Source organism: Heterodontus francisci, unplaced genomic scaffold, assembly GCF_036365525.1.
Source record: "Heterodontus francisci isolate sHetFra1 unplaced genomic scaffold, sHetFra1.hap1 HAP1_SCAFFOLD_1108, whole genome shotgun sequence".
Taxonomy (NCBI): domain Eukaryota; kingdom Metazoa; phylum Chordata; class Chondrichthyes; order Heterodontiformes; family Heterodontidae; genus Heterodontus; species Heterodontus francisci.
In genome coordinates, this window is record NW_027142177.1 from 44,657 (window position 1) to 56,883 (window position 12,227).

A 12,227-nucleotide genomic window follows, 5' to 3' on the forward strand; every position below is an offset into this window, starting at 1 on the left:
AGTGTCAGTGGAGAGGTGGCAGGCTTCATAATCAGCAAAGGTAAGTATTCCTTACCATATGCTAATTGTTGTGCCGCCGCCGTGCAGCAGGGATGCCGCACCGAGTTCCCACTGCCGCCGGTAATATGCGGCGGGCCCTTCTCGATGTTGCATGTTGAGGCGGACCTCTCCCCGCAGCATTTTACTGGCCCCCGCAACGCGACCTCGAGGGGCCGGCAAAATCCAGCCCATAGGGTGGGATGTTGGAACAATCCAGGAAGATTGAATGGAAATAAGAACAGCTAAAAATGACTGTCTGAGGAATGTATAGTTCAACAATAAGAGACAGGAAGAAGACAGTCGAATGGTTATATTGTTAAAAGATCCCAACTGTGAATGACAATGTTAGTCTTCCAGGGGTCTGCATGCGAACTTATTCCAGGACATAACTGTGAATGGGCTATTGATTGTATTAATGATGATAAGAATGGTGAGAGATAAAGCTGGTTATTTTTTACCAAATATAGTCGGACAAATCATGGTGGGTTTTGTTTAAGCCGAAGCACCTCTCGTTAATGCTCATCAACCTTATTCTGATACTGTGGGTAAACCTTCTGCTTTTGTAAGATTAAATGTGCATGACCTTGAATAATGTGATTAACCAGACTGCTGGGCCCAACTGAAAATGTAGATTGGGGAAGGGGCTTTTTCATGAAGAAAACTAGTCATTAGTAACCAATGAGAAAACAACTATCGAACCCAAGACCAAAAAAGGAATGTATGACACCAGAGATTTAACCACCAGAATATGTGATTAGAACTGTATAAAAATCCCCAGAGCCTGTCCGAGTTATTCTAGTTTCTGCTGAAGAGGAACAAAAGGGAGAACGTCGCCTCGAGCCCGACAGTTTCAGGAAAGCAAGAACCCATGGATAGTCATTGCTCATTGTCTATTGTTAATTATACCTTAATAAATTCTAGTTGATCGACTATACTTTGGCTGTTATCCCTGTCGCACCAAACTGGATGTCTTGTTGAACTAAAGTACAGGGATATATTTTTCACCCATAATACTTTTGAAATTGGTCTTGTAAGTAAACTAAAGCATTGTGATTTATCTTTGTTGTTTTGACTATTGCTTCTGCTAATCTTATTTCTTAAATGTAATTCATATTTTATAGCTGTGCGATTGGTCAGCATGTTATTTGTCCAACCACTGAAGAGAGTTAGAGAGTGTGAGATGATTTATGCTGAATTCATTGAGCTCATCAGCAATACAAGAGGCTTACGGTTTATCCTGGGCACATTACCTCCCAGATTACTTTGTGCATAAGGTGACACTTCTAATATAATCGGTTCTTTGCCTGGGCAGCATTCAAAATAAGGACTTGCATTTGATGTTCCTACTTCTGAGATTCAGAGCTTCTATTCTATTACTAACAAAGATTTATTCCAGGCAAAATTCAGATGCCAGCAATTTAAAGTTGGCCAAAGCATTAATAAATATTTTATCATACCCCATAATTATAGTATGACATAGTAAAGGGGCACTTGATCCCATTATGCATTTAATTTTCAATTTAATGGTTTCAGTATTTCTACTTTAAAAAGTCTTACCCTACATCTGACCTTTACGATTACAAAAGCTATGCTTCTCCAATACCTTCCTAGTTTTGGACTTTGAATTATGTTTTTGCAGAGTATGTTAAAAAATCAAGATGAAACAAAATTTAAACATACATGACTGCAAGCGTTACAGCAATATTCTCAGCATGAAGAGTTTTTGCCGAAAAAAATAACAACAATCTCTGGTCTGGAGTGTGAAAACTTTGCTTTATTCATGACAATGCTGGCATAAAATTCATTGGTCTCAAGAGATACAGATCAAAACAAGACAGGCCAGCCATTTATACTGAGCTCATTCAATCCCATTCTGTTAATAAAGGCATTTTAGCTACATGGTGATTCACAGAATAAATGTATCAGCCAGTTAAATTTTAATTTACAGATGATGCACACGTCTAGTGTATGAATGCACAGGTTTTATGTTGAAGCAGAGTGCAGCTTAAAACAATGCAAAGCCAATGGGCCTGTATTTCAACAGAGAACTTGGACTTTCATTCTTTAGGATATGAACTAAGGTGACAGTAATATTAAACAAGTTGTTAAAACAACTGTTGTTGGTTGACCTAAAATTAGCACCAAACAGCCAAATAAGCTTATTCAACTTTAATGCATGACTTAAATCAGTTTCACCCACAATTACTTATAGGCTACAGATCTTTATAATCCAATTAGGCAAACAATTTCAGGTACTCTAAGATAGACCATGTTCTGATGTATCTGATGCACTGCTTTTGCAAGGTCAGATTCAGGAAGAAGTGGGATTACCAACTTTTATAACAGCTGCACTTGGATTCAAAATAACACACAATCTCATGACATAAGCTTTGACAGTTTGGAGCTTTAAATGCATTTCCGTGAAGTTCAATCTGCAGAAATGGCCAAGACTTTCCCCCGGAACTTTGTCATATGGAGAAAAGTAGTGCTACTGTGCAAGCATTGCAGCATGTTGACCTGGCATCAGAGGTGCGTCTGAGGCCCAAAGTGCACAAGTTCTCGGATATTTCATATATTAAAAATTTTAAAAAGCATTTGGTTTCTGAACCAATTACAAAGTATTTATCCCAATGTTCACCTTTCAGGATCAATACGTTCCACAAGTACATGAAGTGTAAGATTATATTAATGTGCAATGTAGCAGTGAACTCAGGTTTCGACTCATGTACAGTTGTATGGAATGGCATTAGCACAATGATTTTGATCTTGCACAATAATGATTAAAAGGGTTAAAATTAATCAAAACGCAATGAAATATCATTTATCTGGACATCTTCCTAAAAACATTCAATTTAACAAACCTTTTTTAAAAAATAGGTTCCTTCTATTTACCAGAAGGCTGCTTTTGCTGACTGCGCAACCACGAGGTAGCACACTACTGGCACATGCGCAAATGCAGCCACATCCACTGAAACATCACTGAGACGGCTCAGGCAGCTGCCAGTTATAAAGATGGCGCTGCTCAATTTGGCGCAAAAAGCAAATGTATCCTTAAACCCAAATCCCCACAGTGGCGATCGACGCCTCCATCCCACTCCAACGCTACCTGTGCTAGTATAGAACCAAATAATCTCATTGTAAGGCATCTTGCAGTTTGCTCTTTGTATGATTATTCTAACATATTGGTTTTGAAAATAGATTCATGTGGCTTATTCTCTTGCACAATTACAGCAATGCAAATGGGTTCTGGGCTTTTCTTCAGATCGAAACCATCGCACTTCTCTTCGCCGTTCCCTCCCGCGCCCGTCTGCTCGCCACTTCTCTCCCCCCCCTCGCCACTGCCTTCCCTCAGCCACTCATGCCCGCCCTCACTGCTTCCATCCACCCCCCTCCACACCCATGAACTTCCACCCACACATCCTCCCGCAAACCCCCACCATGGCCGCTCGCTCCACGTCTCGCCGCTTCCCTCTTTTTGGTCACTGGCTTCTGTGTCACCCCGTCAAAGCTCGGCTGCCCACTCCCCGTCTTGCCATTTCGGCGGCTTGTTCCCCGTCCCTCCTTTGGGTGGCATGGCGGGGAACGAACAGCCGAAGGGGGAGAAGGGTGGGAGTGAGTCACCGACGGGGAAGGGGGGAGGTCTGCAGAGAGCAGCCAGTGGTGGGGTGGAAAGTGGCGAGGCCAGGAGTGAGTGGCTGAGGGGATAAGGGGCGATGCCTGCAGCGAGCGGTTGGGGAAGGGTGGTTTGGGGGGTGGGGGGGGAAGAAAATGGAGAGGCCGCAGAGTCCTGCCGGGTAGGTGGTGGATGGTGGGGAGGGGGGCAGGGGGTGCGGCGGGTGTAAAGCAGCGAGGGCAGGAGCAAGTGGCTGAGGGAATAAGCAGGGAGGGCGGGAGTGAGTGACTGAGGGAATAAGCAGGGAGGGCGGGAGTGAGTGACTGAGGGAATAAGCAGGGAGGGCGGGAGTGAGTGACTGAGGGAATAAGCAGGGAGGGCGGGAGTGAGTGACTGAGGGAATAAGCAGGGAGGGCGGGAGTGAGTGACTGAGGGATTAAGCAGGGAGGGTGGGAGCGAGTGACTGAGGGAATAAGCAGGGAGGGCGGGAGTGAGTGACTGAGGGAATAAGCAGGGAGGGCGGCAGTGAGTGACTGAGGGATTAAGCAGGGAGGGTGGGAGCGAGTGACTGAGGGAATAAGCAGGGAGGGCGGGAGCGAGTGACTGAGGGAATAAGCAGGGAGGGCGGGAGTGAGTGACTGAGGGAATAAGCAGCGAGGGCGGGAGTGAGTGGCTGAGGGAATAAGCAGCGAGGGCGGGAGTGAGTGACTGAGGGAATAAGCAGGGAGGGCGGGAGTGAGTGACTGAGGGAATAAGCAGCGAGGGCGGGAGTGAGTGACTGAGGGATTAAGCAGGGAGGGTGGGAGTGAGTGACTGAGGGAATAAGCAGGGAGGGTGGGAGTGAGTGACTGAGGGATTAAGCAGGGAGGGTGGGAGCGAGTGACTGAGGGAATAAGCAGGGAGGCGGGAGCGAGTGGCTGAGGGAATACGCAGGGAGGGCGGGAGCGAGTGGCTGAGGGAATAAGCAGGGAGGGCGGGAGTGAGTGGCTGAGGGAATAAGCAGGGAGGGCGGGAGCGAGTGACTGAGGGAATAAGCAGCGAGGGCGGGAGCGAATGACTGAGGGATTAAGCAGGGAGGGTGGGAGTGAGTGACTGAGGGAATAAGCAGGGAAGGTGGGAGTGAGTGACTGAGGGATTAAGCAGGGAGGGTGGGAGCGAGTGACTGAGGGAATAAGCAGGGAGGGTGGGAGCGAGTGACTGAGGGAATACGCAGGGAGGGCGGGAGTGAGTGGCTGAGGGAATAAGCAGGGAGGGCGGGAGCGAGTGGCTGAGGGAATAAGCAGGGAGGGTGGGAGTGAGTGACTGAGGGAATACGCAGGGAGGGCGGGAGTGAGTGGCTGAGGGAATAAGCAGGGAGGGCGGGAGCGAGTGGCTGAGGGAATAAGCAGGGAGGGCGGGAGCGAGTGGCTGAGGGAAGGTGGCGGGAAGCAAGTGGCTTCGTTCGAGTACACAATGATGTTTTAGAGCGAGTGCGTGAATTATTCCTGGCAAGACAAGTCTTGACGTTGGCTGTCCAAGCACAGCATCATACTGACTATATGTTAACTCAAGGCCATTTTTAATTTACAATATATTGGCCTAAAACGTCATATGCAAATTTTACAGTTTGCAGCAAGACTGACTCCTGCTATCAGGTGTGCAGTGATGTGCTTTGGGACACAAGTCTTTCCTTAATATGGTCAAAATATTATAGTTATTAATACTGTAAAACACTGTATAATATACTGCACACATATGAAGTTTTCGATCATAGCAGGTGGGAGTTTTGCTTAGAGAACCTGCCTTTTGGCAGTGAACCCAAATAAGGAGTGTTGCAGAAGCCTGAATTTTAATGTGTGCATTCTGGAAGAGCTCCACTGATTTAATGGCAGCTGATGCTTCAAGACCAGCAAAAACTTTTCCACAGATGAACATTTTCGTCTGCTCCAAAGGGCCAGTCAATCCCCATTAAAATTAAAGCAGTCATTATGTAGTTAATGGGAGAGGAACAGAGATCCAAAATATCAGATTTCAATGAGGTTAAAGTTATTCTTGTTGAAAACATCTTTTAAAGTAAGAGTTTTTTTTGAAAAAAGGCAAGTTGATTTAGTACAGAAAATAATCCCCTAGTTTTTTCTTTATCAATAATCTCTTCGGCTGCGCAAAATTTGCAAAAATCTCCTGAATTAATAAACAAGACACATCTGTAACTCTCAAAACAAAATATATTGCTTTATCCCTTGAATGTATAAAATAATATTTGTATAATATTTACCGTTAATCAATATTTTGACACATTTCTATGTGGCTTTATTGACTAGGGTCAGTAGCTCAACTTACTAACTAAAATTTGACACTTGCTGAATTATGTGCAAAACATATTTGCTGCAGTGGGGGAATACAAGGCACATGATTTGCTTTGACACTTTTCCAAGCACAATGGCGACAAGCGTCATTGATTGTAGCCCTTATGCTTAGTAGAAATAAAATGAAATTAAAGTTACAATTTGCCTGTAATAGTAGTAGGGTTATGTTTAGTATTAACCCAATATTGCACTCTAGCAGTCTGATCAGAGGGATATTTCAATTCAAGTAAGAATTCTTCATCATTGACTCAACTTGCCCAAGGGAAATTACTTTGAAGTTGTTATACCAGATTGAATTACAGAAATCAGAAGGCGTGTGCAGTATTAGGCTAGTCTAGTTTCAAAAAAAGAATGAGAAGCCCAGGTGATGGGCCAAAACCTATTATGCAGGACATCTTCAAGATTGAAATGAGTACAAAGAAAAGCAAGCAAATCAATTGAATAGGTGATCCCAAGTCTGGACTTTTAAAGCCAGGAAATATGAAGCAGGAAATTATACTTAAAATCAATATCACAGCAGTTAGCAGGTATTGATAAAGCCAGACCCTTTCTTCTAGTATCAAGCCTGAGACTGATTCCAATAACCAATACTATACACTTCTTGTTTAAACTTCAAAGAACACAAGTAAAATTGCTTCCGATTTTTCACTGATTGCTATGGAGTTATCAACATTCAATCGTTCAAAATATCATAATTATGTCATTGTAAGGAACATTTCATTGTTAAATACCAGTGATTGCATTCCACTGCCTATCAGTTTAACCTATATGGAACATAAAAATCAGAAAGTGGGTTATCAGGGTGGACTTCCAGCAGGTTATCAAGTCCATCCATTGACAAGGTCACCTGCTCAAAATCCTTTACTCGCCAATATAAAAATATTATTTTTACAGTTTAAGATTAGTACATGGGGATGGGGAACAAATTCCCATGTTGTGTCACTATACTTCCAACATTTGTTTTGGCAAGATGGGGTCTATCAAGGAGTTGCACACGAGGCGTTGACTGAATATCCATTTTCTTTCAGGCTTTTCGTGCGTCTTTGAGATCAGTCAGATAATAAATTTGTCGGTTTGGGATAACCAAAGACAAGAAAATCATGCTTGTAAAGTTCCATACAGCTTTTTCCTCCAAGCCAGTGGAATTTTTGAAAACCAGTCCTCTTCCCAGTTGCTATCTGTCCGGTTCTGTAAACCGGGTGGAAACTGAACAAGCTTTTCCACATTCAGCAACTTAAGTAGATAACTGGCATCCTCATCCAAACTTTCAAGTTTTCCAATAAAGTCATAATTTATTTGACATGGGTGACAGAGTCTATGTATCTGTCGCCAATGGTCATCAAAAGGCCTATCTTTCATCCCAGAGTCCAACAAATACTGAATGAAGTTACTAAAGGTGGGCTTGATTCCTGCAGAGAAAGCCTCATCGACAGATGGTGGTGGGTCCGAATAATTAGCATACAATTTGAGCATTCCCCTTGCATAGGCATGGTAAAAAAATTGATTCTTCTTTTCAAACTTGTTGCGGAATGCTGAAATTAGTCTTACAAAAGGTTCACGTACAAAAAGAAATTTGGTGTACTTTTTCAGTTTGATATTCATGACGTGTTTTGAGAATTCTCCATAGCGCTTCCTGAAATTGTATAAGGTGTAATGGTTGGGGAGGGAATGCACAACACCCATAGGGATCTCAAGTGGATCATGATATGGAGTTCCTTGCTTTGTAATACGTGCACTTAATACTATCATGATCCGCTTCCAATTTGAGCAGGCCACTTTGGGAACAAAACAGTAAATAATCCCATGCCGGTCATCCACAATTAGATGGTTCAATTCATTGTTTGGAATATCTTCAAAACTCCTATTTTTCCCTGAGAACATGATACTGGAGTCTGCGCAAACATCTTTAATTTTCTGTTTCCTCTCATTCTGTATCCATTCTAACTCACTCTTACTTTTTGGAGCATTGATTCCCAAGTTAAAGCCTTGGAATTTCTCAAGGCTGGGTACAGATATTGCATTGAAGGTTTGTTCCATCTCATGGGACTCCCCTTCTCCCTGGTATCTATTTTTGTTTTCCACGTACGTTAATTCAAGATCATTCTGAATATCAGCTTCAGAACTCGGCATTCTTTCTTCGACTGTCTTTTTGGAATTTAGCTGGTCATGGTTTAGCTTTGTCATGGAACGAAGATGTGTGGCCTGAATCTTTGAGATAGCGGTGTGCAAGTACAAATGGGCTGTTCCCACATTATCCCAATAAACTATGATCAGTAGAATCATTAACACAGAGGCCATGATGCCGCAGATCTGGAAGACCCGAGATATATGCATTTTGGGTAAGTGCATATCTGCTCTGACTCTGCCACTGGGCCTCTACTGGATGTTCATTTACAAAGAATCATCTCGAAACAAGTGAACTCTGGAATAAAAGAGGAGAAAGATTTCAGAATTATTCATAATTTGTTCAACAAATACTGTTCATTACAAGAATGCTGGTAGCATTGTTTAACCAGGTTTTTAAAAAAATACAGTCGAATCTAATTACAATGAAACTTATCGTTTTGAATCCACCTGAAACACAATAAAAAGTGTTTGAAATTTGCTGTGATCAATGCCAGTAATATTTCACTGGTCCATAAACAGTTGTTAGCGTATTTCTCTGTTATCCCAATTTCTATTCAACATACAACTTCATTAGAAGGCAATTGTAACAAAAAGTAATGCTTTATCAAACATTAATATTAAAAAGGCAAGGTAGCTAGCAGGACACAGGCCCGGACTAAATGCAGACGATGCAGACGATGCAGAATTCAATTCCCACCGTGGCAGTTTGAGAATTTCAATTTACTTTTAAAAAATCTAGAAGATAAAAAATAAAGCAGTTACCAGTAAAAGTGACAATGAAGTTGTTGGGTTGTGGTAAAAATCCAACAGGTTCACTAATGTACTTTAGGGAAGTAATCTTAACATCCTTACTTGGTCTGGTATATATGTTACTCCAGTCTCACACTGTGGTTGACTCTTAACGGCCCTCTGAATTAGCCTAGCAAAGCCACTCAATTGCAGCAAACAGTGAGATCAAGAGTGACTGATGATGAGGATGTTGTTTGCAATAGGGACATGACGAAGCAGATAAGGTACGACTGAGAGTCTTGTGATGGAGAGCTCCGGGGTCTCAAGGCCAAGGGATTTTGCAGTGTTTGCAGAGGGCCTAGTAATCCAGAGACACCGGCTAATAACTGGGGACATGGCACCACAGAGGCTGATGGGAGTTAAATTCAAATAATAAATTCGATTAATTATTGAAAGCTAGTCAGCAATGTTAACCATGAAACTACCATCAATTGGTGGCATTTACATTTAATTAATAAATACATTCAACTAATTAAAAGGTGGAATTAAAAGCTGGTCCCAGTAATGGTGCCATGAAACTATCATTGATTGTTGTAAAAACCCAGTTGGTTCACTATTGCCCTTTCGGGAAGCAAATCTGCCATCCTTACCTGGTCTGGCCTACATGTGACTCCAGACCCAAGACAATGTGGGACATTTAAGGGGATATTTCAGAAGACACAGAATAGATACATTTCAATGAGAAAGAAACATTCCAAGGGTGGAACCCGCCATCCGTGGGTAACTAAAACAGTTAATGATAGTATCAAACTTCAAGAAAAAGCCTATATTTGTGCAAAGATGGAAGCAGGACAGAAGATTGGACAGACCATAAAAAACAGCAAAGAATGACTAAAAGATTGATAAGGAAGGTAAAATTAGAGTACAAGAGAAAGCTAGCTAGAAATATAAAGACAGATAGTCAGAGTTTCTATAGATATTTTAAAAAGAAAAGAGTTAACAAAGTGAGCATTGATACGAGAGAAAACTAGTCTGGGGAATTAATAATGATAATAAGGAGATGGCAGATGAATTGTAACGATATTTTACCTCGGTCTTCACTATTGAAGATACAAGTAACATCCCAGTATTAGCTGTAAGTCAGGAAATGGAAGGGAGGGAGGACCTCAAGAAACTTGGGGCGGCACAGTGGCGCAGTGGTTAGCACCACAGCCTCACAGCTCCAGGGACCCAGGTTCCATTCTGGGTACTGCCTGTGCGGAGTTTGCAAGTTCTCCCTGTGACCCCGTGGGTTTCCTCCCACAGCCAAAGACATGCAGGTTGATAGGTAAATTGGCCATTCTAAAATTGCCCCTAGTGTAGGTAGGTGGTAGGGAATATGGGATTACTGTCGGTTTTGTATAAATGGGTGGTTGTTGGTCGGTACAGACTTGGTGGGCCGAAGGGTCTGTATCAATGCTGTATCTCTAAATAATAATAATAAATAAAATAATGTGGTTGACTCTTAACTGCTCCCTGAAATGGCCGAGCAAGCCATTCAGTTGTACAAACGTTTGATAGGAATAAAACAGGAGGGAACACCTGGAATCGACCTAGGCACCGACAATGGCAAACCCAGCCTCATCAACCCTGCAAAGTCCTCCTGCTAACACCTGGGGGCTTGTGCCAAAATTGAGAGAACTTTCTCACAGACTGGTCAAGCAACTGCCTGACATATGCGTACTCACGGAATCATATCTTACATCCAAGTCACTGTCATTACCATTCCTAGGTATGTCTTGTCCCACCGGCAGGACCGACCTACCAGAGGGAGTTGCCCTGGGAGTTCTCAACATTGACTTCGGACCCCATGACGTCTCATGGTAGCAGGTCAAACATGGGCAAGGAAACCTCCTGCTGATTACCACCTACTGCCCTCCCTCAGCTGATGAATCAGTTCCTGCACATTGAACAGCACCTGGAAGAAGCACTGAGAGTGGCAAGGGCATCGAATGTACTCTGAATGGGGGACTTTAATGTCCATCACCAAGAGTGGTTCCTGAGCACAAGTGTTGAACAAGCAGGCCGAGTCCTGAAGGACATATCTGCCAAACTTGGCCTGTGGCAGATGGTGAGGGAACCAGCAAGAGGGAGAAACCTACTTGACCTTGTCCTCACCAATCTACCTGTTACAGATGCATCTGTACATGACAGTATTGGTAGACGTGACCATCGTAAAATCCTTGTGAAAACGAAGTCCTGTCTTCACTTTGAGGATACCCTCCATCATGTTGTGTGGCACTAACACCATCTTAAATAGAATAGATTCAGAACAATGCTGACAGCTCAAAACTGGACATCCATGAGGTGCTGTGGACCATCAACAGCAGCAGAATTGTATTCAAACGCATTCTGCAACCTCATGGCTCGGCATATCCCTCACTCTACCATTACCATTGAGCCAGGGGAGAAACCCAGGTTCAATGAAGTGTGCGGGATAGCACCAGGCAGACCTAAAATTGAGGTGTCAAACTGGTGAAGCTACAACACAGGACTACTTGCATGCAAAACAGCGGAAGCAGCATGCAATAGACAGAGCTAAGCAATCCCACAACCAACGGATCAGATCTAAGCTTGGCAGTCCTGCCACATCCAGTCGTGAATGGTGGTGGACAATTAAACAACTAACTGGAAGAGGAGGCTCCACAAATATCCCCATCCTCAATGATGGGGGAGCCCAGCACATCAGTGCAAAAGCCAAGGCTGAAGCATTCGCAACCATCTTCAGCCATAAGTGCCAAGTTGATGATCCATCTCAGCCTCCTCCTGAGGTCCTCAGCATCACAGATGCCAGTCTTCAGCCAATCCGATTCACTCCACATGATATCAAGAAATGGGTGAAGGCACTGGATACTGCAAAGGTTATGGGTCTTGACAGTATTCCAGCTGTAGTATTGAAGACTTGTGCTGCAGAATTATCTGCACCCCTAGCCAAGCTGTTCCAGTATAGCTATGACACTGGCATCTACCTGACAATGTGAAAAATTGCCCAGCTATGTCCTATCCACAAAAAGCAGGACAAAGCCAATCTGACCAATTACCGTTCCATCAGTCTGCTCCTGATCATCAGCAAAGGGATGGAAAGTGTTGTCGACAGTTCTATCACTCACCACTGAAACAGCAATAACCTGCTCAGTGACGCTCAGTTTGGGTTCCGCCAGGGCCACTCAGCTTCTGACCTCATTACAGCCTTGGTCCAAATATGGACAAAAGAGATGAACTCAAGACGTGAGGTGAGAGTGACTGCCCTTGACTTCAAGGCAGCGTTTGACCGAGTATGGCATCAAGGAGCCCTAGCAAAACTGGGGATGTCAGTGGGAATCAGGGGGGAAACT

At 43.4% G+C, this 12,227-nt stretch overlaps 1 protein-coding gene across 1 annotated transcript; it reads right to left on the bottom strand.

The window, feature by feature from the left end:
* Positions 1-7,095: 7,095 nt before the first annotated feature.
* On the bottom strand, positions 7,096-8,346 carry LOC137366715 (carbohydrate sulfotransferase 12-like). The gene has a single exon (XM_068028380.1). The coding sequence runs from the start codon at positions 8,344-8,346 to the stop codon at positions 7,096-7,098; it is 1,251 nt and encodes a 416-aa protein (XP_067884481.1).
* Positions 8,347-12,227: the final 3,881 nt, after the last annotated feature.